This window comes from Neolamprologus brichardi, chromosome 16 (genome assembly GCF_056152115.1).
Source record: "Neolamprologus brichardi isolate AB-2024 chromosome 16, ASM5615211v1, whole genome shotgun sequence".
Lineage (NCBI taxonomy): Eukaryota > Metazoa > Chordata > Actinopteri > Cichliformes > Cichlidae > Neolamprologus > Neolamprologus brichardi.
The window spans coordinates 30,148,239-30,171,981 of NC_142119.1; the positions used below are offsets into that span (position 1 = coordinate 30,148,239).

The following is a 23,743-nucleotide window of genomic DNA, read 5'->3' on the forward strand; positions in this document are numbered from 1 at the left end:
GTTGTCAGTAGAAAGCTAAAATAAACTATTTCCATCTGTTTGGTTATAAATCGACAAATTATAAATGGTCCTTGTTTAGATTTGACCCTGTTGTGTCCAAAAGAGTTGTGTGATGTGTGAATTCTGTGTTGTCCAACATTGTGAGTCCGGCCCTATAGTACTACATATCTGATGCAGTTAGCAACGGATTTTCAAGAAAGGCAACATATTATATCTTTATCACAAATGCCATCTTGATATGTTAAATGTGAAACCGATAGCAGACTCTCTGTTTTTGCTGTTTAATCCTCATTTTATCAAAGCCTTTATTCATCAAAGTGCTTTAAAGACAGAAACTGACCGGTATTGGTTTCAGACCTGGTCCCTGTTGTTACGACTGTTCAAGCCGACCACTTAAAAAGTGGAGACATTACAAACTATTTGTACATTGTTTCGGTTGTGTCACTGTCTCCAGCCACAGTTTTTTACAGTGTGACTGTAGCTGAGAAAGTACGGTAGCTGAGATGTGCTTGATTCTTTAAAGTCAGCCCAAAACACAGACAGATAACTTTTGAACAAATGTTGCTGATGCACATGTGAGCTAATGTCCAGCATTTAATATGAATAGATGACACATGCACATTTAGGCAGGTTATCCCCCCCCCCCGATATCAAACGGAATCAACTTGTCACACCTTTCGTGTTCAAACAGAATGTGTATGTGTTCTGACTCTGCAGGAATTATATTAAATGAGAAAAGTTGAGAATAATTGCTTTACTTTTAGATAAAAATAAGAATAATTATGTGCATATTGTACTTTACATTGACACATAATAAAGTAGTGCTTAAGAATTCACCAGAATCCAAGAAATTAAGCATCTGTCTCTCATCACAATGCTCAAATCATAGCTAAAAATAAGACATGGCTTTACATAAATTTACATTTGATAATTTTACATCACATAACTCCATACTGAACTTTTAGAACTCAAATTATAATGAAATGGAAACATGAGACATTATGTGGCCATTAATCAAATCAATCATTCATCCATCGTTAAATGTTATCATACTAGTAACATGTATCATACTTTCCTTTTTTATCTGAATATCAGTGTCAATCTTTTAATGCTATTGGCTTTTTACAACGAATCTTTGATATGCCAGCCTACACAAAAATATCATTCGCCTTCGAATTTTAGTCAGGACCCAACCGTAACAAACTGGATTTAAAATAGGTGGGATGATGAGGAATTCAATGGCCATGAAGTTCTTTAAATGCTGTGGCAGAGATGCTGATCCAAACCTCGAGAACATGAGATCAAAAAGCAAAGCAGTCGTGACATTCAGCAGACAAAATAAATGTGGCACACAAGTCTGTGTGAACTTTTTCCTACCTGCTCTAGATTTTAAAGCTGCATTAACAAGCTGCACATATGAACATGCAATGCAGACAGCATGACAACAATAAAAGGTGATGACAATCAGCCCGACAATGTCATTCACTTTTGTTGAACCACAAGCAAGTTTGACAATTGACCAGTTCTCACAGTAAAGCTTGTTTATGTTGGAGCCACATAATTTAAGTGTTGACGTTAAGCTTATGATGAGAGTCTCAAAGCAGAGAGGAACAAGCCAGGACAGAGTGACTAACACCGCAGTCCTTCGTACAGACATTACAGAGTGATACTCCAGTGGTCTACATATGGCCAAATATCTGTCATAAGCCATTAGGACTAAAGTAGAGTAGTCAACCTTTGCATTTGAATATATAACAAACACTTGCAAAAGGCATCCAACATATGAGATTAGATGTGTGTCAGACAACAGATCTAAGGCAAATCTGGGAAAAAACCCAGCAGTCCCATAAAGTCCATTAATACACAAGGAACACAAAAATATATACATGGGTTCATGTAGGTTTTGATCTGATATTATAGTTAAAATAAGAGATATGTTTACCATCAAAATGAGAAAATAACACAGCAAAGTGAGAGAGAAAAGTGTGACTCTGTAGTTCACAGTTGCATTGAAACCAGTCAGAGAAAACACAACTATACTAGACTTATTCATTTTGCTATCTTGATATGTAAAAACATCATTAACTATAATATTGGCACCTTTACTGTAAGTGCACTTGCTTTAGAAAGCTGCAAAATTTAAGGCAGGATGTTGGAGAAGACTCCTCCTTCTACATTGCTGCCGTGTTATTTGCTGACAGTTCAAATGTTTGAATTTAATATATTTTAGGAATTCTATATTTCTATATCTATCTTTTCTACCATGATGAAATAAAAAACAATCTCATCGTGTTTTTAGTCCACAATATTTTTGCAGGGTCCAACTTAACGATTTTCTCTAAGAAAGAAAATGAACATTTATTGAGAAAAAAGTGTCACTTTATTATTACTGTTGTGGAGGTAAACACAGACGACTCGAGAGCTCTCGATTAACACTGCTCGTTTATTACTCATCACCACACAACTGAATACTTTTCTCTCCAAAACACAGCAACAACACTTCCTGAGAACTGGGTGTGAGTGGAGCCCTCCAGTTGTCCACCACACATGCCCCCCCCCCCGAACACCCAGTAGTGTATTGGCACTTGGAGGGGTTGACGATCAGGCCGTGTGCCACTAAGCGCTGGAAAACCTGATGCAGATGGGACGCGTGCTGACTCTCAGAACAGCTGGCCACCAATATATCGTCAAGGTACATGAAGACGAAAGGCAGCCCGCACAAGACAGAGTCCATCAACCGCTGAAAAGTCTGGGCGGCGCCTTACAGGCCGAACGGCATGCGCAAAAATTCAAACAGGCCGAAAGGGGTAATAACGGCAGTTTTGGGGACATCTTCGGCGCGCACGGGAACCTGGTGATACCCCCGCACCAAGTCAATTTTAGAAAAAATCGAGGTGCCGGCGAGGTGGGCGGAAAAATCCTGGATGTGGGGAATGGGGTAACGGTCATTCTCCGTGACATTATTCAAACGGCGAAAATCCCCACACGGCCGCCACCGACCATCTGACTTGGGCACCATGTGTAGTGGAGAAGCCCAGGCACTATTCAAGCGCTGCACTATGCCGAGGCACTCCATTGCGGCAAACTCTTCCCAAGCAACGGAGAGTTTCGCGGGGTCGAGGTCGGGGCCAATGTTCAACCCTGTGCTTCGTTGCCGTGTTCAAGAAATTAGGAACAGTCAGTGAAGGGAACTCCAAGAGCAAACGCTGAAAAACATTCCCTGAAGTCACTAAATTAGCCCGATTCAGGGGCTTGATGGCGCGAGTGAAACAGGGTATTGAAGAAAAAGACAGGGCATCGATTAAGCGTCTGTTAGCGACATCGACCAGCAGTCCGTGGGCACAAAGAAAATCGGCGCCCAAAATAGGTACAGAGCTAGCGGCAACAACAAAGGTCCATTGGAAATCCCGACCATGAAAACACACAGTCACGAACCTTTCCCCGAACGTTGCGATGGGAGAGCCATTAGCCGCAATAAGCTGCGGTCCGCAGCCCGCTGCTAAACTGTCGGCTCCAGACGGGGGAAGGAGGCTCTTCTGGGAGCTGGAGTCGACCAGGAAACGTCTCCCAGAGCACAAGTCTTCTATGAAGAGCGGTTTTTCTTTGTCGCCAGCGGTCGCGGCCACTACAGCGCGCTGGCGGGGCCCGTGTCCCAGGGTCGGAAAAGCGCAAGGCAGCAGGCAGCGGCGTGCTCCGGCGCCAAAACGCTGATGGTAGAAACAGAGGTCCCGTCCGTGGTGTCGCTGTGCCGCGATCTTTGCTGTCAGTGAAGGATCGGATATGTCGGGGCAGGTCAGCGGGGAAGTGGAAGGCGCTGCCGGCGAGGCTGGAACTAGGTCGTGATCGTAGAAAGTGTGGGTAGCCAGGAGAATACGATCCGCGTCCTCAGCCAATCCTTCGTGCCCAGAAGCAGAAAGTTGGCGAGGCTGGCTCTCACGGCCGCTGGCAGCTGTCGGAGGAAGATGTGGGCGAAGAGGAATCCCCCGTCGTCCGGTCCGAGATAGGATAGCATGTGCTCCATCAGTTCGAGAGCCGTACCGCCACCCAGGCCTGAGAGGGAGAGGAGCTTCTCGGCTCGCTCTGCGTCGGAGAGGGCATAGCGCCGAAGAAGCAGCTCCTTAAGGGCGGCGTACTTCCCTTGGGTGGGTGGGTCCCAGAGGACAGTCAACGCACGACGGGTGGCTAGCGATTTGAGAGAAGCCACCACATGGTGATATTTCGTGTCGTCAGCCGAGATGCCACGTAGGGCGAACTGAGCCTCCACGTGCACGAACCACAATGGGGGATCGTGAAGCCAAAAGTCCGGCAGCTCGAGCGCCACAGCAAACGTAGCTGCAGCCGGAGGCAGAGGGCTGGCGGCTGCTGATGCATTAAAGCGGAGTCGGTGCCACCATCGGACTGCAGCATGTTCGAGTCAGGGGTCACCAATGTGGAGGTAAACACAGACGACTCGAGAGCTCTCGATTAACGCTGCTCGTTTATTACTCATCACCACACAACTGAATACTTTTCCCTCCAAAACACAGCAACAACACTTCCTGAGAACTGGGTGTGAGTGGAGCCCTCCAGTGGTCCACCACACTGTAACCTTATTGCACAAGGAAACCAAACAACAGTTTGATAAATTAGATACATTTATTTTTAAACAAAGTTGTCACATTGTTGTTTGAAAAGTGTTCCTATGACAAATGATTAAGGACCAGTTGCAGTACTAGTCTAGAGTAACCCCCTCATTTCTTTAAATTTTGTTCAGAAAATTCTAACGAGCTCTGTTTTATGATCACATTTATTCTTCAACACAGTCTGAGCTATTTTTTAAAGTATTCAAAGTAGTAGCAGGAATACTTCTCCAGGCTTCTTGATAGACATTCGAAACTCTTCTTTGGATGTTAGCTGTCTTTTGTTCTGTTCTCTTTGAAGATGATCCCACAACACTTCAATAATTATTAGGCCCAGTCCATGACTGATTTCATTGTTTGTTTGTTTTTCTATCCATGTATGCTTTTACTACATTGACCGTGTATTTGGGATCAAAATCCTCTGATACTTTTCTAGATTCCTAATTCCAAGAGGTAATGGGCAAGAGCCCCATCACCACAGACTGAAATGCAGCCCCAGACTATAACAGAGCTTTCACCGTGTTTTATAAATGGTTTGTTACGAGCCTAGCAGGGTCTCCTCCTGAAATTGACCTTGTATGGGTGTGTCCTGCTATATCTCCTGCCTTAGGTGTCACCTTTTTTGTACAGCTGACTCCCATCAGCAATTAAGAATACTTAAGGCCAGAAAAAGATGTGCTCTAGTGCCAGAGAGCCTTATTGGTTTGTAGTGAGCTGTGTGTATGGTGATTGATTGCTCCTGCACTGTGGAGAGGAGAATGTGTTTGGTGATGAACCCTTTTTTACTTATTTTTCAGTTTATTGACATTTTGTTTTTAACGTTTACATGTGAACAGAGATATTTTTTCAAAACTGCACGTGTGGATGGGATTTAAAAAATAAATAAAAAAGGAAAATCTCTGTTTTCAAAAATACCCGTGTACGTGTGGACGTAGCCTTTCTGACTGTTGTTTGCGATATGCATTAATTGGCAGTTCAGAGGACCTGGTTGTCTTGGAGTGACTGGGCAGGGCGAATGAGTGTGCCCCATCTGGAGACTTGATTGTCCTTCTGAGGGACTTTAAGTTTTTAAAACTAGTTCTGCTCTGCTTTCTGTAGCAGCTCAAAAATTCCTCTCTTTCATTTATTCCCAGATAATGGAACTTTATGGCAAATTAAGTGTGCTTGTTTGAGGAAATATCTTTCCATGTTTCATTCATCCATCCATCTTCTTCTACTAAGAAGCATCTAAGAAGCTGCTAAGCTAAGATCATGTGTGACTTCCAGATGCAGACAGACAAACCTGTGATGGCTAACCGACCAGATAAAGTAGTGGTGGACAAGCAGAGGAAGATGACTGTAGTGATAGATGTAGTTATGCCAAGTTATAGCAACATCAGGAAAAAGAGAGACATTTTTTATTTAAAAAAAAAATTCTCTCTTGCCCTCTGAGGTAGTGATGGGATTTCCGGCTCTTTTTAGAGATCCGGCTCTTTTGGCTCGGCTCACTAAAAAGAGCCGGCTCTTTCGGCTCCGAACCGGCTCTTCAGGTTGTTTTGTTGCTTTAATTATTTAATCATTAACAATAATATAAAATTATGCAGAAAAGGAATTACTAATGTTAAAAAAAAGTGGTTGTTTATATATGGCCCCTAGAGACAAAGCACGTACAAACTCTAAAGCATATACAAACTCCAAAAAGCACGTACAAACTCCAAAACACATTTCTAGCATGAACTGAACTTCCAAAACAGAGCTACCCAGATCACTTAAATTACACAATTGAAAGCATGTGTGTATTGTTTTTGTATTTATAGACAAGCACTCATATTTATTCAAATAATTAAAAAAAAAATTCATTTACCTGTTACTACCACACACCAAATCCGGTTGTTGATACTTCCTGGCTTGTGTAGCCACTAGGTAACAAAAGCTCAACACTGTGCCCTAACATCCTGGAGTACTTCTGTTGTCTTTTGTACGTGATTCTGAGTTTGTACGTGCTTCTGAGTTTTTATGTGTTTTGGAGTTTGTACGTGCTTCTGAGTTTTTATGTGTTTTGGAGTTTGTACATGCTTCGGAGTTTGTAAGTGCGTCTGAGTTTTTACGCGTTTTGGAGTTTTTACGTGTTTTGGAGTTTGTACGTGCTTTGTCTCTAAGGTCCACCATAAATATACTTTATTTATTCACTCCACATAAAATGTAATAAATAAATCATATAATACAAAGAACAACTATTTACATTTCAAACTTTTAACTATTTAAATTTTCAGCTTTTTCCTTTTAAACAAATTTTACGTGAAACAACACAAAACACTGCAAACCACAACACAATTAAATATAAATTAAAATATTAAAACAAAAAGAAGATGCACATTCTCTGTCATATGGGCCTGCATAATTTCTGAATCCTTTATCATCTGCAACTGAAAATAGTGGATGATTACTATACCTTTCTAATGTGACGTTGTTGTCCCTGCTCTCTTTCTCTCTGGCTCTGATCCTGTGCTACTGCGAGTGTAACTAACGCCCCTCCCCCCCTCTGCCGGTACAGGCCGCGCGCGAGTTTAGCGGAAAAAAGGGCGAGAGAGAGGGTGAGAGAAAGAAGAAAAAAAAAACCTCACGGCTCCCAATAAGGAGCCGGCTCGCGTCGTTCACTTCAAAGAGCCGGCTCTAAGAGCCATTTCGTTCGCGAACGACCCATCACTACTCTGAGGTACTCACTGAGCACACAGTCAGTTGTGGCCATCTTCCTGATGTACTTTGTCTCATCCTGGACAGTGGTTCTGACACTCACTAGTCCCTGGGCTGCTTCCTTCCACTTAGCATACAGTATCAGGGTGTTGGATTTGGGTTAACCCTTCATGCATGTTAAATAGCTTCCTTATCTTGATGTCAGTAGCTTCTATCTCCTCTTTTGCCCATCTTATTATCCCAGCAGTGTACCTGGTGTTGATAGCCTTGATATTGTTCTTAACATTCAGCTGACTCTGCTGGACTTGCCTGACGCTCTGCAGGTATTTGGTGGTTGCAGCTTTCCTAGCGGCCTCTTTGTGGTTACCATTTGCCTGTGGAATTCCCAGGTATTTGCAGCTGTCCTCAATGTCTGCAATGTTGCGTTCTGGTAGTGTTATCCTCTCAGTTCTGACTACCTTCCCTCTCTTTGTTGCCATCCGACTACACTTCTCCACTTCAAACAACATTCCATTGTCATTTCTTTAGATCCTTGTTGTATGAATCATTAACACTGACAGATGATCCCCACACACTGGAAATTGCAGCGAACTTATCAGTCTTTGCTCGATCACTGCGGGTGGACTTGTCATCAAAGCGTAGGTGTTGCATGATGTCTTGGAAGCGGTTTCGTGCCATAGTTCCAATTATCTGTGGGTTTCCCAGGTTTGCTGACCAGCAGTCACGTAGAGATGGAACCCTAGCAACCCCCCACAAGATGACAATTGCAATAAATGCCATTAGTTCAGGGAGGTCCATGAACCAATGAACACGCTCCGTTTGCTGTGCATGTTGAATAGTCCATTCTTGAATGCTACGAAGCATGTCAAGAGTGATGAAACACAGGAAGCTCTGAAGGCGACTCCAGATACTTTTCCTGGCCTTAGTTGTTGGCTCTCCATCTGCAGCGTTCGGTTCTATTGGGCTGAAAGGGAGACAGGTCCCCACCTGTTCTTCACGCCACACTGTGCCATCTTTCGCTGTCTCAGTCCCCAAACAAGCTCTCTTTTTCGGTTGAGAAGCAGTCTCCTCACCTGCAGTGTGAACAAATTCAAATTGTGAGCAATGGGAAGGTCAAACAAAATCACAAATGCATGCATAGATACTAATTATAATTCCAGTATCTCCTCCTCTGTATCAGAATAATGTCTGAAATATCTTACTTACTACATCCACTTACTTGTTTGAAATGAAATAGGGAATGATATGAAATGAAATGTCTTCCTAAGTAAAAAGATACAACTAGAGTCAGGGTTACTAGCTAACCCTAATCCTGCTCTGCTTTTTTAGTATTTTTCACTTACTTGTTTGAAATGAAATAGGAAATAACATGAAATGAAACTAACCGGAAGACTGATCAGACAGCTCTGAGTCCGAATCCGGCTGAAGTTCTAGGTCTTCTCCATCCGAGTCACAAGGGTTGACTTCTTGCAGGATCATTTCCAAGGCCTGTTGAGTGGTGAGTCTTCTCTGCATTTTCTTTCCTTGGACAGGAGGTCCGTACACCACAGAATTCTTCAGGGCAATGAAGGATTAGGCTAAGTGCAGTGAGACTGTATCATATATATATCCTTGAGGTCAAACCCACTGATGAGTGAAACCCACTGATCAAAGTCCACTGATCAATTATGTGAGGTCAGCATAATTATCAAAGACCAGTGGTCTGATTGACACCACAATGGACCACTGATCAATGGTCCACTGGACAACAATAAATTTTATTGAGATTTATTGATAAAAACAATAAATCCAGGGCTAGGTGTGGAGGATTGTGTTTCAGTGGACCACTGATCAGTGGTCCATTGTGGTGAAACCCACTGATGAGTGAAACCTAGTGATGGGCAGATGAAGCTTCATGAAGCACTGAAGCTTTTCATTCAATTGGTTCACCCCAGTGCAAAGCTTCTTGAAGTTTCATTTGCTCTAGTAGGACATCTACTGGACGTAAAAATATTAGTTGGCATGAATTTGAAGAGTGTGGCCTTTTGCACACAGCCTGTAAATGTCAACAACAAAAGGAGTGTGTAAAACATGTATATTGTAGTGATAGCAGTATACTGTGTATATTTATACTGGCAGTATGGAAAATGATCATTTGGAAATGCTTAAAATGGAAATGATCATTTACTGTGAGGTGAGGTGTGGTTGGGGTGTGGACAGTAGTTGTGCTTTTGTAACGTTGAGGTATGGACAGCTACACACTGAGGCCTCAGTCCTGCCTATTCACATTTTATTCAGTAAAAACTAAATTTTCACTGCTTTTATGACCTTTTAGTGGGGAGAACATAGCTAGGATTTAATGATTTAACAAATCTTTTAAATCCTTTGTCCTCCACAATGCTAAATGGCTGGGAGTCCTCAATCACCATGCTAACCAGGTCTTCATCTATTTGAGATTGTTCTCCTGAGGAAAGACAACAAAAACAAAGCACAAATATAAATATCACACACGTAACTTATTGCATTGTATAATATTGTTATATCATTTAGTAACATTACTGCGTGCTATATTATCCTGGCATTTGATGGCTCACCTGGTCTTGCTCCACAATCGGTGTTCCCCTTATTCTCATGCAAAGCTCTGTAGTGCCTAAGCATGGATGAGGTGTTGTTGTTATATCCCAGCTCCCTGGCACATAGCAAACAAACACATCACCTTGTACAAAAGTAAATTGTAAATTGTATTGCACCATCAGTATTATGAAAATACATCTTCTGTAGAAATTTACATACCTTGTTGGGAGGAATAAAATCAAAATGTTCCCACACAGGGGAGGACATCCTCCTCTTCTTAGCTGGCTCCATTTTCTCCTGACTTTCTCTCCTCACTCTCATAAACCTCCAAACTGTCTCCAAACTCTCACTAACTGCAACTCTCCATCAAACACCCACATTTTTGAATGAAGTCTGAGGAGTTTATATCGCTGTCATATCTTGCGGCAAAGTTCGAACCACTTCATAAACCAGTCACGTGGTACAGCTGGGCAGCGAGGCTTCGGACGTCATCATTTTCAGCTCCTCCCGTAAATGAAGCAAGCCTCGATACGCGCATCGCGGAAACGCCCCCTCCATTACTCGACACAAGCTTCGAAACCTCGATACAGAACGTCACATCACTAGTGAAACCCACTGATCAAAGTCCACTGATCAATTATGTGAGGTCAGCATAATTATCAAAGACCAGTGGTCTGATTGATACCACAATGGACCACTGATCAATGGTCCACTGAAACACACAACCCTCCACCCCTGGTTGGGGTTTTTTGTTACTGTTTTTTATCAATAAATCTCAGCAACAAAGGAAATACACCCATGTGTGTTGATTTCACCCTAAGATGGCAAACAGAAACACAAGTTTCCTTGTGGCTCAGGAAACTAACCACTCCAAGTGGCTCAGCACCACGTTTTAAACGTAGAAAAGCCAAATGGCTGCTCTCTGGGACTCTAGGTGTTAAATCAATGTCTCATTCACTCCTGGCCCACAGTTTGATATTATCCATTTTGAGGGGGTAGCTGGCAATTGCTCCATTCTGTAGTCAGTATCCATAGCCAGTGTTGTCCATGATCTCACTGAGGAGGTTCAGGCCTATGCATTGCAGCAGTGGGGACAGGCCATCTCCTTGGTAGATCCCATACTTGATTGCGACTTGCGCAATTGGCTTGAAGTTGGCCTCCAGTGTTATTTGTCCCATCCCCATTAAGTTCCTAATGAAAACCCTTAGGGTCCTGTTGCTCTTGTATAGTTCTAGGCATTCCAGGATCCAGGTGTATGGCATTGACAATTAGGCCTTATTGTAATCAATCCAGACAGTGCACAGGGTCAGTCTGATCTTGCAGATCGCGTGACTGCTCTTTCTACCAGCAGCTGGTGTTTTGCTGCTCTGATATTCCTCCCTATTCCTTTCTGTGCTCCACTCATGTATTGAGCCATGTGCCTCTTCATCTTAGCCACTATGACAGGAGCTTCCATATGGTACTGAGACAGGTTATTTGCCGGTATTTGGATGGGATTTCTCCCAGTCCTGATCAGGACTGTCTTCAGTTAGCCATGTTGGGTCTTGCTCGTCGATTAGCAGCTGGTTCATTTGTGCTGCCAAACACTCATATATAGTATACTGGCCAAGGCTGTGAGTTTTTGCTTTGCAGTTTCCAAAACCTCAGGTATGGGCAGCTTGCTGTACTTCTTAGGCACCTTTTTCATCACACCTTTCTGCAATTCTGATAATTGGCTAACTTCCCTCTGTGCCACCTTGATCTTGAGCTCTAGTCTCCTTTTCCATGGAAGGTACTGCTCCTTGTGGCTTTTCATCCTGTAGCTAAGCATCTGACTGAACACTGCTGCCATGCTGTAGATCAGCTGGTTGGTTTCGGTGATGGTCAGCGTAGGGATTGTCTGTAGTGCTCCTTTGGGTATTGAAGAATTCATAGGTTCTACATCCTCTTCATGTAACCCTTTGCGCTGGGGTTACTTGTGTAGTAGCATTTCAACAGCAGCCTGTTCTCATCTCGTATGCCTTCTTGTTCCAGTAGAAGAAGAGTATTCGCATTCTTCTAGTTTTTTTTTTTAGTTTTTTTTTTTTATTTACTATGTACTTTTTAGAAAGTACATAGTAAATGTGTCAAAGATGTGTGTGCTTGTGTGTATGTGACATCTTTGTGAAGTTTAGGAACTTACAGTCACAATGATGAAATACAAGTGCCATAATTACAAACTTCCAGCATGACCTCCATTGGGTCCCTTGCTGGAAAACAGCAGGCCTCAGGGAAAATGGTTAGAGCCAGCTAATTATGATCCAGCGGTCAAGGTCTGTTGGCCTCATGGGATAGCTGTCAAAACACAAACAGTAACTTTTACCTGTTGAAACCAAATGTTGGAAAAGAGTTTAACTTTATTAATGAGCTCTTCAGAGGATTCTAGTGTTGCTCTTCCCAAGGAATAACAGCAATTATGTAATGAGAGGTCAACAGGTCATTAACTTCATTCCCCTTAGAGAGCAATTAAGAGAGCAACACCACTCTGGAGAGCCACACAAACAAGCCCTTTAGCCACTATACCACAGCATCAACTGAAACCTTAAACTTTTCAATAAGGTATTTTCTATTTCATGTCAGTGGCATATATGTTATCCAGAGTTTTTGAAAAAAGTGACAACTATTGTATTTGAACCCTGACTTTCCCCAAACCAAATTGTTTTAAATAATTAATCATGTTTCAATCAATTTTAAATGAAGAATTTAATAGCCCGTCAGTAGTCTTTAAATATAAGGTTTGACTGTGCTAGGGAAAATATATTATTTGAACTTGGTAGTCATTATTTGGTCATTTAAAATGAGCCTGTGTTACCATGGTGCAATGCACTCTCACATCAGTTTGTGAAGTAGTCATGGCCTTTTCATCTGTTGATTTGTCTTTTTGGATGTAAATTTAACGATTTCTTCATGCTCCTGAAAACAATACTTAATCTGTCCAGCCATATAACTATGGATTCACGTCCACGTGCACATAATCAGTATTTTCCTCCCCTCACCCCAACTGGTTGCAGTAGATGGTTGTCCCTCCCTGAGCCTGGTTCCTTCCTGTTAAAGGGGAATTTTTCCTTTCCACTGTTGCCAAAGCGCTTGCTCATAGGGGGTCATATAATTGTTGGGGTTATCTCTATTGTATCATTGTAGGGTCTACCTTACAACATAAAGCGCCTTGAAGTGACTGTTGTTGTGTTTTGACTCTGCATAAATAGAAGCTAGTTGAATTTTAAAAAGCAAAACTTGTGGAAGTTGTTTCATGGAGTGAAATTGATATTTTACTGCTCACACCAGAGTCCCAAGTTTGAGTCATACGTGTCAGATTTTCACACATAATTTGTCCATCCATCCAGCTCTTTCTGCTTATCTAGCTCAGGGTCTGGGTGGGAGCAGTAGTCTTTTCTGTTCAAATACAGAAAACACACAGACACATCCAAATTTGCACCTAGAGCAAATTTAAACTCACTAGTTAACCTAGAATGTATGTCTTACATCTGTGGAATACAGCTTGAGTACCCAGAGAGAGCCAGCATAATGTATTTTTTAAATACAATACTTGGTTACATTTAAGCTCGTTCAGTAAATCAACAATTAAATCTAATTAGCAGTTTACTGTAGTTTATGCATTGTATGTCTGTGAAGGTTCTCAGTCATCCAGGTCATCGTAGTCAAAGGAGCTTGCAAAGAAAAGCGTCTGGACTTCTTTAAGTTGCTAGATGACGTCTTACCTCTCATCTGAGAAGCTTCTTCAGTTCTAAGGTCAAATGGTGGAGAGTCCCAGATTTAAACCCAGTGGGAGTATCCCCCCAAAGAGATATTCTATTCTATTCTATTCAAAAGGACCCCCTGATAATCCTCTAATCACATGAGCCAAGGTGTGAAAATGGGTGTGGGTCCCAATCAGCCAGGGTTTCGGGTGAGGTCATTGTGAAACCTGGCCCCACCTTATCATGCGATTTCCTGAGGTCAGATGGCCCAGGATGTGAGTGGGCGTTAAGGCGTCTGGGGAGGGAACTCAAAACTGGATTATAGATAGCAGACAGTTGGTGTCGTAAACAACCGCCTCTGTTCAAAGATGGTCGCTCACAGTGGACATAGATGCTTCTTTCACTCCTCTTTCAAACCATCTGTCCTCTCTGTCCAAAATGTGAACATTGGCATCCTCAAAAGAGTGTCCTTTATCTTTAAGATGCAGATGGACAGCTGAGTCTTGTCCTGTGGAGGTGGCTCTTCTGTGTTGTGCCATGCGCTTGTGAAGTGGCTGTTTGGTCTCTCCAATGTAGAGGTCTGGGCATTCCTCGCTGCACTGTACAGCAAACACAACATTGTTAAGTCTGTGTTTTGGAGTTTTGTCTTTTGGGTGAACCAGTTTTTGTCTGAGTGTGTTGCTGGGTCTGAAATGCACCGGATGTCGTGCTTGGAGAAAACTCTCCTGAGTTTCTCTGATACACCAGCTACATAGCGGATGACAATGTTGTTGCGTCTGTCTTTCTTATCCTCCCTCGCTGGTGTCTGATCTTCTTTTCTGTGCATCTTTGCTGACTTCGTGTTAGCAAATGTTAGTTTGCAGTAGTGTGGTGAAAATTTCAGTATTGTACTATGCTGGACTGCTACTGGTACAGTACATAGGTTTAGAAAATAATCACAATTTAGGTTGAAGTGCAACAGTTTTTTTTAAGTTCTGTTTTCTTGTTTTCTTCTTCAAAAACAGATTTTGTAACTTTTTCACATTTAGTTATGTGAGGGCCTAGACTTCACAGTAACACCTCTCTGGCTGTCAACAGAGATTTCAGGAAGTGACTTCAACACAATTGTTGAATCTAAGAAGATTCAAATAACACTTTCTCTACAGAAATGTATGCTAAACTTTAGCATACTCAAGAGGACACTGCTATATAACTATAATTGTTTTGTTTTTTAGCTCAGCACCATCAGCATTAGCAGGGTTGCTATATTTTTGTGTCAGAAATCTCCAGATGATATTGATTTATGGAGTCAACAACATTACAAAACTCCTCCCATTACCTAATGTTGTTGTGTGGTGTCTACAAATGTGACCAACAACCTATTTTATGAGCAAAACAAAGCTAAAAGTAGTGTAGTGACTGAAGTAGTGAATGAACCATAGTCTGGTAGTTATGGAGATACCACCGTATTTTATAACACAGCTGTTTCCATGTTCCTTTTCCACAGATGCTGCCATGGGGCGATCGTGGCTCAAGAGTTGGGAGTTCGCCTTGTAATCGGAAGGTTGCCGGTTCGAGTCCCGGCTACAACAGTCTCAGTCGTTGTGTCCTTGGGCAAGACACTTCACCCACTGGTGGTGGTCAGAGGGCCCGGTGGCGCCAGTGTCCGGCAGCCTCGCCTCTGTCAGTGCGCCCCAGGGTGGCTGTGGTTACAACGTAGCTGCCATCGCCAGTGTGTGAATGTGTGTGTGAATGGGTGAATGACTGGATGTGTAAAGCGCTATACAAATACAGGCCATTTACCATTAAGACCATTGTTTCTCAGACCATACTAAACTAAGAAATGATTTCCGTGTCACTGACTCTATGAAGTGAAATGGAAAACAGCACTCTGTCATTTTACTTTCGCTTCACCATGTTTGCAAACATTGGAAATTACCGCTTTATAGACTTTATATTTTGTCTTCTGCTCTTCATCTTTACAATCTTTACTAATCTTCTCATGATAGTGGTAATATCCCAACAGACAACATTACATGAGCCCATTACATGAGTATATTTTCATTGCATGTTTATCTGTTAATGCTTTGTATGGGTCTTCAGGTTTCTTCCCAAGATTTCTCATGGACCTTCTGTCTGACACTCAGTTGATCTCACGTCCTGCTTGTTTCACTCAGATCTATGTAATTTACTCATATGCATCCTGTGAACTTACTGTTCTCAGTATTATGGCTTATGACAGATATATAGGTGTTTGCCTTCCTTTACATTATCACACAAAGATGACTCTTGAAACTGTTGTGAAGTTGACAGCACTGGCTTGGATTTTTCCTGCATTTTCTCTTGCAGCATGTCGTTGTTTGTCTGCCACACTTCCTTTATGTGGCAATGAGATCCACAAAGTGTTCTGTGCTAACTGGAATGTAGTCAAATTGTCTTGTGTTAACACTGCTGTCAACAATGTTGTAGGTATGCTTTTGACTGTAGCCACAATTTTCCTTCCCCTCTTTTATAGCCTCTACACCTATTTACGAATTGTGTCTATTTGCTGGAAAAGCTCAGCAGAATTTAGGGGAAATGTATTAGAGAGCTGTCTGCCACACACAATTTCATTTGTGATTTATTCTATCGCTGGATTTTGTGATGTTGCCTTGAGCCGGAATAATCTTGAAGTGATTAATCCATTTATAGCTGTCATTTTATCACTGGTGTTTGTTGTGATTCCTCCAGCTTTAAATTCTCTTGTGTATGGCCTTAAATTACCAGAAATTAGAAGACATATTTTAAGGTTGTTCTAGTATGAATGATGATCATTTGGAAGACTATGATTCTACATACATAAATGATTTATGACCCCATTATATTTTAAACAGAAAGACTTTTTTTGTGGCAAATCTTGTGTTTATCATGCCTATACTGTTTTCTTTATATATGAAACAACCTGAAATATGATCAGTCTGTCTCTGTTAGTGGGCTGCTTACCACAGGTTAGCAGTAGTTAAACTTGACCCACCTGTCTTAGCTAATTATAGGTAATAGCTAATTATAACCTTCAACCTTTCTTTTATCGGAAAAATTCTTGAAATAGTAGTTTAGTAGTAGTAAATAATGATGAAAGCTAACTGATCATCTGCAGAGTAATGGTTTTTGAAGAGTTTCAATCAAGCTTCAGAACATCACAATACAAAAAACAGCATTAGTAAAGATTGAAAATTATGTTCGTATGGCCTCTGACAGTGGAATCATCTCTGTGCTCGTTCTTCTAGATGCCAGTGCAGTGTTTGATAATGTTGACCATAATATTTTATCACAGCAATTTGAGAGTACCATAGGTATTACAAGTACTAGGCTGCAGTTCTTTAAATCATGTCTATCTACCAGACTGGAATTTGTTCATGAAAATATGGAGTCCTATTCACACTCTAAGGGTAATGATAGAGTTCCACATGGTTCTGTGGCAGGACGAATTCCTTTTATATTCCACGTTTCTCTTAGGCATATCATACATTATCAGTGCTATGAAGATTATAAGTAGCTCTATCTATCAATGAATGCCACACACCATATTTAAGTGATTCTAAATTGATATGAAACTGACCTTATTATACTTGGCCATAAAATGTTAGAAATTGGGTATCCAACTAGATACTCATTCTATATAAACATGCAACAATAAAACCAGAGGTTAAGTAAGTAACTATTAATAATAGTGAATTTACTTATACAGCAATTTTCAAAACAGAATTACAAAGTGCTTCACATTTTGAATAAAAGCCACAGATGCATGTTTCAGCATACAGATATAAAGACACATTATCAACCATGCAGTCAGACATTCCCAAATACAGCTAAGGAATGCTGTTCCAGGTTTTTTTTTTGGATGCCAAAGATGAAAAAGCACTGTCAGCTTAAAATTAGAGTGTGGGACAGTTAGGAGACTCTTGTTAGTGGATCGGAGAGGCCTGCTGCAGTGATAAGGTCTTATAAGCTCATCTATATAAGTACGGGCCTGTTCATGTAGAGCTTTATATGTTACTAACAGGGTTTAAAGTGGATTCTGAATTTCACTGGGAGCCAGTGAAGGGATGCAACAACAGGTGTGATATTTGAGTCCTGGTTAGATTCTTGGTGGTGTGTTCTGCACCAACATGTGACCAGTGGTGTTCCATACTGCAAATTTTGGTATTGATCCAATATCAAGTAAATACAGGGAGGGCATTGGCAATACCAATAGAGATACCAATACTTTTAACCTATAAATCAGCTTATATAGTGAAAAGAAGTGTTTCATGATTTATGAGATGAATTATCATCAACATGCAAGTTCTGAACAAATTTTAATGATGACTAAAATCTCTGTGATCACTAAATCACAAAACACACCTTTCAGCTTTTTGTGTATTTTTAAACTGTATGTTATGGAGAGCTGGCATCTAAATGTGCCTGTCTTGATAGCACTTTGGGGCAATTTCTGTTGTTCAGATGTGCTCTAAGCCCCGGGCCTCGGACCAGTACCGGTCCGTGAGTCGTTTGGTACCGGGCCGCGAGAGTTGAGGCTCAGGTGTGAAATGTATGGTTTTCAGGGTTTTTATCGGTTTTCAGCGTTATTCTGTTATCGTTTTTAGCGTTAACTCGGTTTTCCTGGGTCTTTTCACGTATATTATGAATAAATCTTCTTTTTTTCGGTACCGGTACTAGTTTTATTTTGTTGCATTTATCCACGACACCTTAAAGGCCGGTCCGTGAAAATATTGTCGGGCATAAACCGGTCCGTGGCGCAAAAAAGGTTGGGGACCGCTGCTCTAAGCTATAAATAAAGCAGACGTGACAACAGTGACTTGATGTTACTGATGAGGGGGCTGATGTACCGGCTGACTTCCTTTTAGAAATTGTGAGAGCCAAACATAAGAACCTTAAATATAACTTGTTACTGTTTAGGCTACATTTGTTTTCTGTAAAGAAATGTAACCACAGTACATACTAACGGGGTTTGGCGGCGTAACCCAACGCTGAACGCTAGTCATTGCACGTGCAAATCCACAAAAGATGCAAAAACGCCCCCTCAAAAAAATTCTCATCCATTCATTCATATTATAAAATGAAACATATATGGCAAAACAATTTCTGTTGTATGTGTGAAAAAAGTCCAGAAATTGTATTTTCAAAAGTAAATTAAAAAAAAACAAGAAATGAAAGCATCCCTAGCTTGAAGCACCACTTCAAGCTAACTACGTAATGCCGTTAACACAAAGCGTATATAAACCTCTGGTGACATACTCTTTGAGGGAGACAGTCGACAGACAGTCTTCTTTTTACTGTGACACTAATTTCTACAAATGTAATGTTCTCTTGTTGCAAGTGTGAAATGACACCTTAAAAAGGTAAACTACAATTTTATTATGGATAATGTGTCAGTGGTTACTGTTTTTACTCTCTCAGGTTTACGTGGTATAGCAAACTACAAGATCACTATCTTTATTTTTACTTTACTATGTTACTGTGTGATTTGGCTGGTAAATTTGACGATAATTGTCACAGTCATTGTGGATAAAAAACTTCATGAACCCATGTACATCTTCCTCTGCAATCTGTGTTTCAATGGACTCTATGGGACTGCTGCATTTTATCCCAAGTTTCTCTACGATCTTCTATCCACCAGTCATGTCATCTCTTATGCAGGATGCCTTTTACAGGGTTTAATGGTGCACTCTTCAATTTGTACGGACTTCTCTCTTCTAGCTCTCATGGCCTATGACAGATACGTGGCTATATGTCGACCTCTTGTGTACCACTCTCTGATGACTACACAAAGAGTTTGTATCTTTGTATTTTTTGCTTGGCTTACTCCCTTTTGCCTGATATTAATGAGTACGATAACAACAGCAACATCGAGGTTATGTGGCTCACACATACCAAGAATTTACTGTATAAACTGGTTAATTTCTAATCTAGCTTGCTCTGCCTCTGTAGCTACAATTATTATTCCCGCTTTTAATTACACCTTTTATTTTGGTCATGCTGTTTTTGTTTTCTGGTCTTATGTACATTTGATCAAAACATGTCAGTCATCCAAAGAAAACTGGAACAAATTCATGCAGACATGTGTACCACATTTATTCTCTTTAGCAGTCGTTGTTGTGTCTTTTCTTTTTGATATGTTATACATGCGATTTGGCTCAAAAGAAATACCACAAAGTTTTGAGAATTTCATGGCAATGGAGATTCTCTTCATTCCACCAATTATTAATCCCCTCATGTATGGATTTAAATTGACACAAATTAGAAACAGAGTTTTGAATTTTATATGTGGTAAAAGTTCAGCTTTTATATTAAGGTCATGAGTGTGTCTGTTTATATTTGTACATATTTAATTCAAGTGAAATGTGAACTACATTGTTAATTAATAGACACTGTGACATATTCATATTATTTCTAGGTTGTCTTCATTAATTGAAATATAAGCATCAGACCTCCCTTTGGGTTTGAACATATAAACTAAACACATTTCCTGTACATTCATTTATTTACATTTTTTTCTTTTCTAATAAAATAAGGAGTTTTATTTAGTTACATCTTACTTTGAAGTCCAGCTTCTTTGTTTTTGTGTTTTCTTTCACCTATTTTAGTTATACATACCTACCTTTGGTCCAGAATTGCATTGTCGGGTAATTACTGAAAATCTCAGCCACTAATTTATTTACTAAATTAATAGTGTTGTTTTTTTTCTTACACAGTCTCTTTTTGAGCTTGATGGTTCACTTCACACCTGGGGTTCACTGTTCAGGGTTGCCACCACAACAGGCCCTTACAACTGTACAGGCCACAGATCAGTACATGTTCCTTACCTCAGCAACAGAGGTGAGAAACACAATCCATTCAGGCTTAATGACCCCAGCCACCCTTGTGATGCTGCTGAAGCTCTGTCATGTTAAAAAACTCCCTGAACTAGGCCTCTCCATACCTTAAGTTTGAAAATAGTCTTTTTCTTTACATATAAAATTAAGTAATAATTGGATTTATATAGCACTTTTCAAGGCACCCAAAGCGCTTTACAATTCCATTATTCATTCACTCTCACATTCACACACTGGTGGAGGCAAGGTACAGTTGTAGCCACAGCTGCCCTGGGGCAGACTGACAGAAGTGAGGCTGCCATATCGCGCCCTCAGCCCCTCTGGCCAACACCAGTAGGGTAAAGTGTCTTGCCCACGGACACAATGACCAGGGATCGAACCGGTGACCTTCCGGTGTCATCACACCACGCCATACTAAATTTAAAATAGCAGTATAATCAGAGTATGTACCAATGTAGGTCTGTGACTAGTTAGTTGATCAATCATTTGTATGAATTGTGAAAAGGATTAATGAACTGGCACAACCAGTTGAAAGTAACTAACTGGAACCGAGTGTTATTGATTTTTAACCCAGTGAGTTGTCTTTATTAAAACAGAATGACACACTTTATTCGAGGAGTGTACAGACTTGCTTTAGCTTTTGAATTAAAATAAAATCGATCCATTAAATATCAAAAAAGCACCTCACAAAACTTGCGACATGCCGTAACTCGGCTCATAACTGTAGCAGTCGGAGCAGTGTGCTCTCCTGATAGAGCAGCTGTGTGTATTTGTAGCTGCCCTACCAAACCAGCATTTAATCTCTGAGGAAGTTATCCCAGAGAGAAGTAAAGCAAGTGTGTAAGTTCGTCTCTGAATGTTTGTAAAGCATTCCCACGTTAAGCTTAACAACCGATATATGGAGCGACTGCCTCTCTCTCCCTCCCTCTTTCTCCTGCTGCTACTTCAATCATGAAACTGATCAATGATCAGCTGATCGGCTTTTCTGTTGCAAGTCCGTCTCTCTTCTTTGTTTTTGGCCCACTTTGCACCAGAAAGAGGAAACCAGCGGCTGAACAACAGCAGCATGTTTAAGCTTGATAAGCTGTTGTTAGAATTTATTTAATATTACTTTCTACACCAGGATCTTTTTCTACGCAGCTGACGGCTGGTAACTGTGCAGGGGCGGATCTAGCAAAGTTTAGCCAGGGGGGCCGATAGGGCATGAACAGGGAAAAGGGGGCACAAAGACATACTTCTCTTTCTTATTCTCATTTAAAATGTCTAGCTTTTAATAAATAATTATCTGACTCTTACACCCAAAGTTTTAATCTGATGTAAAACATATAGAAGTCCATTACTGTACATAGTAACTGTTAATTCTAATATACCCTATAAGCTATAATACTTTTTCCTTTGGGAAGATACCATCTGTGCAGTCTGCAAGTCTGCAAAGATGTTGAATCTATTTAATTATTCTTGAAAAATAATTTAATTCTGTGCATTTTTTTTCACGCTACATCAAATTAAAGTTGATTAAGTCGATTAAGCATCATGAGGTGGGGGGTGGTTCCCTTTTTTTTTGCTGGGAGTTTGCAACCCTATTAGTTAGGTTGCTTAATATTTCTGCTAAGTACTCTTTAAAATACCAGAATAGGGAGGATTGAGTAGGTTTAAATTTATTAGATTGATCAGTTTTGCTGAACTATGAAATATTTTGGGTGCAGTGTATTTTTTACATACAGGTATAACAGAATAGCTTTAGTGTTGTTATTTATTTAAACTTGAGTATGAACGTATACAAAATGCAGCAAGATATTAAAAAACTGTTTTATTGATTAAAAAACACACTATATCGGATTCATATCGGTATCGGCAGATATCCAAATTTATGATATCGGTATTGGTATCGGACATAAAAAAGTGGTATCGTGCCATCTCTAATTAAAACCAAACATTATACTATTTATAGCATCAAGTGAACCTTATCCTTGCAAACTACAAATATTGCTCACAAAGATTTAGACAGATTTGTGAACAATATTTGAGAGTAATTGGTCTTTTGTGCATGTAGAAAATGTTTCAGATCTTTGAGTTCAGCTCATGAAAAATGGGAGCAAAAACAAAAGTGTTGCATTTATATTTTTATTCAGTGTATAATGAATCTTATCTTCTATTTACATTTCCCTTAAGACACCCAAAACACACTTCTGAAAACATTTTATTACAAATGATGGTACTGATGGTACCAGTCTTTACTTTCAGCTGGATAAGCTGTGTTTGGAACAGAAATGATAATATACAGTATTTGTAACATAAAGTGTTTGCCACATTCCTGTGTTTGTTTCTTTTTTGCATTTATTTATGTGTATTTATTTATATGTTTCAGATTTTTTTATATTAGATAAAGAAAACCTGAGTAAATATAAAATGCAGTTTAGAAATGACAATTTTTTCCTTAATTTAATATAGATAATAAAGCTTTCAAAACCTTCCTGGCCCTACGTGGAAAAAGTAATTGCCCCATATCTCCAAAAGTTAATTCTGTTCATCTGGACGTAGCGTTTTGTGGGAGAAACGTTTCGTCATCATCCAAGTGACTTCTTCAGTCTCAGCTGACTGTAGGTTTCCACAATCTTATAAACAGTACATTTGCATAATGACTGAAACCAGCCCACTGAAGGAACAATGGGCTGTGAGGTCAGTTCCTTAATCATAATTATGCAAATTCTCATGACCATTGATCAACAACCACTGACCAAAACCCACTGATCAAAGACCACTGATCAATGGCCATGAGTACCGTTCACAGAGAGTTGGGGAATGGCTGCAATCACAGCATTGTAATCACAGCATTGTAATCACAGCATTGTAAGATGGCGAAAGAGGTACTGCCAAATCAAAAGAACAGTTCCCTCAAGGTGCTTTAGTGTAAGGTAAAAACCCTACACTAAACTCAAACATTCAGATAACCCCCTATGAGCAAGCAGTTGGTGACAGTTGGAAGGAGAAACTTTTAACAGGAAGAAATGCCAAGAAAAGGCTCAGGGAGGGGTAGCCAACTGCTGTGACTGATTGGGGGTGATGGGAGTAAGACAAGTCAAAGACAAATAATAACGTTAATAATAACTAATGCATAACTGATTAATAAAGATAGGCTGATCATATTTAAGATTGAAGCATTAATAATTGGTAGGACTTCTTAGAGTAGTCTTGTAGAAAGACAAGTTGATGGTTTGGAGGAAGTAATCACTGACATTAACTCAGAAAAATCAATTGGAGAGAAAGACTCTAAATAACTATCAATAGCATTGAAATAATAATTATATAATATGATTATATTATGAAATATAATAAAAATGATAAGTCT

At 40.3% G+C, this 23,743-nt stretch overlaps 3 protein-coding genes and 2 pseudogenes across 3 annotated transcripts; 2 read left to right on the forward strand and 3 right to left on the reverse strand.

The window, feature by feature from the left end:
• Nucleotides 1–1,111: 1,111 nt before the first annotated feature.
• On the reverse strand, nt 1,112–6,390 carry LOC102795957 (olfactory receptor 11A1-like). The gene is made up of 2 exons (XM_087853246.1): nt 6,377–6,390; nt 1,112–2,057 (listed from the first exon to the last, which is right to left on the reverse strand). Exons 1-2 carry the CDS (start codon nt 6,388–6,390, stop codon nt 1,112–1,114), a joined length of 960 nt encoding a protein of 319 aa, XP_087709372.1.
• On the reverse strand, nt 3,042–4,407 carry LOC148098293 (uncharacterized; annotated as a pseudogene).
• A 1,418-nt stretch (nt 6,391–7,808) lies between the features above and the next one.
• Nucleotides 7,809–8,807, reverse strand: LOC148098294 (uncharacterized). Its single transcript, XM_087852932.1, has 2 exons — nt 8,678–8,807; nt 7,809–8,365 (listed from the first exon to the last, which is right to left on the reverse strand). The coding sequence occupies exons 1-2, from the start codon at nt 8,805–8,807 to the stop codon at nt 7,809–7,811; spliced, it is 687 nt and encodes a 228-aa protein (XP_087709058.1).
• A 6,609-nt stretch (nt 8,808–15,416) lies between these two features.
• On the forward strand, nt 15,417–16,338 carry LOC102796809 (olfactory receptor 51E1-like; annotated as a pseudogene).
• Nucleotides 16,339–18,939: 2,601 nt separating this feature from the next.
• Nucleotides 18,940–19,881, forward strand: LOC102776421 (olfactory receptor 6C4-like). The gene has a single exon (XM_006802426.2). It carries the CDS (start codon nt 18,940–18,942, stop codon nt 19,879–19,881), a length of 942 nt encoding a protein of 313 aa, XP_006802489.2.
• The last annotated feature ends 3,862 nt before the right edge of the window (nt 19,882–23,743 follow it).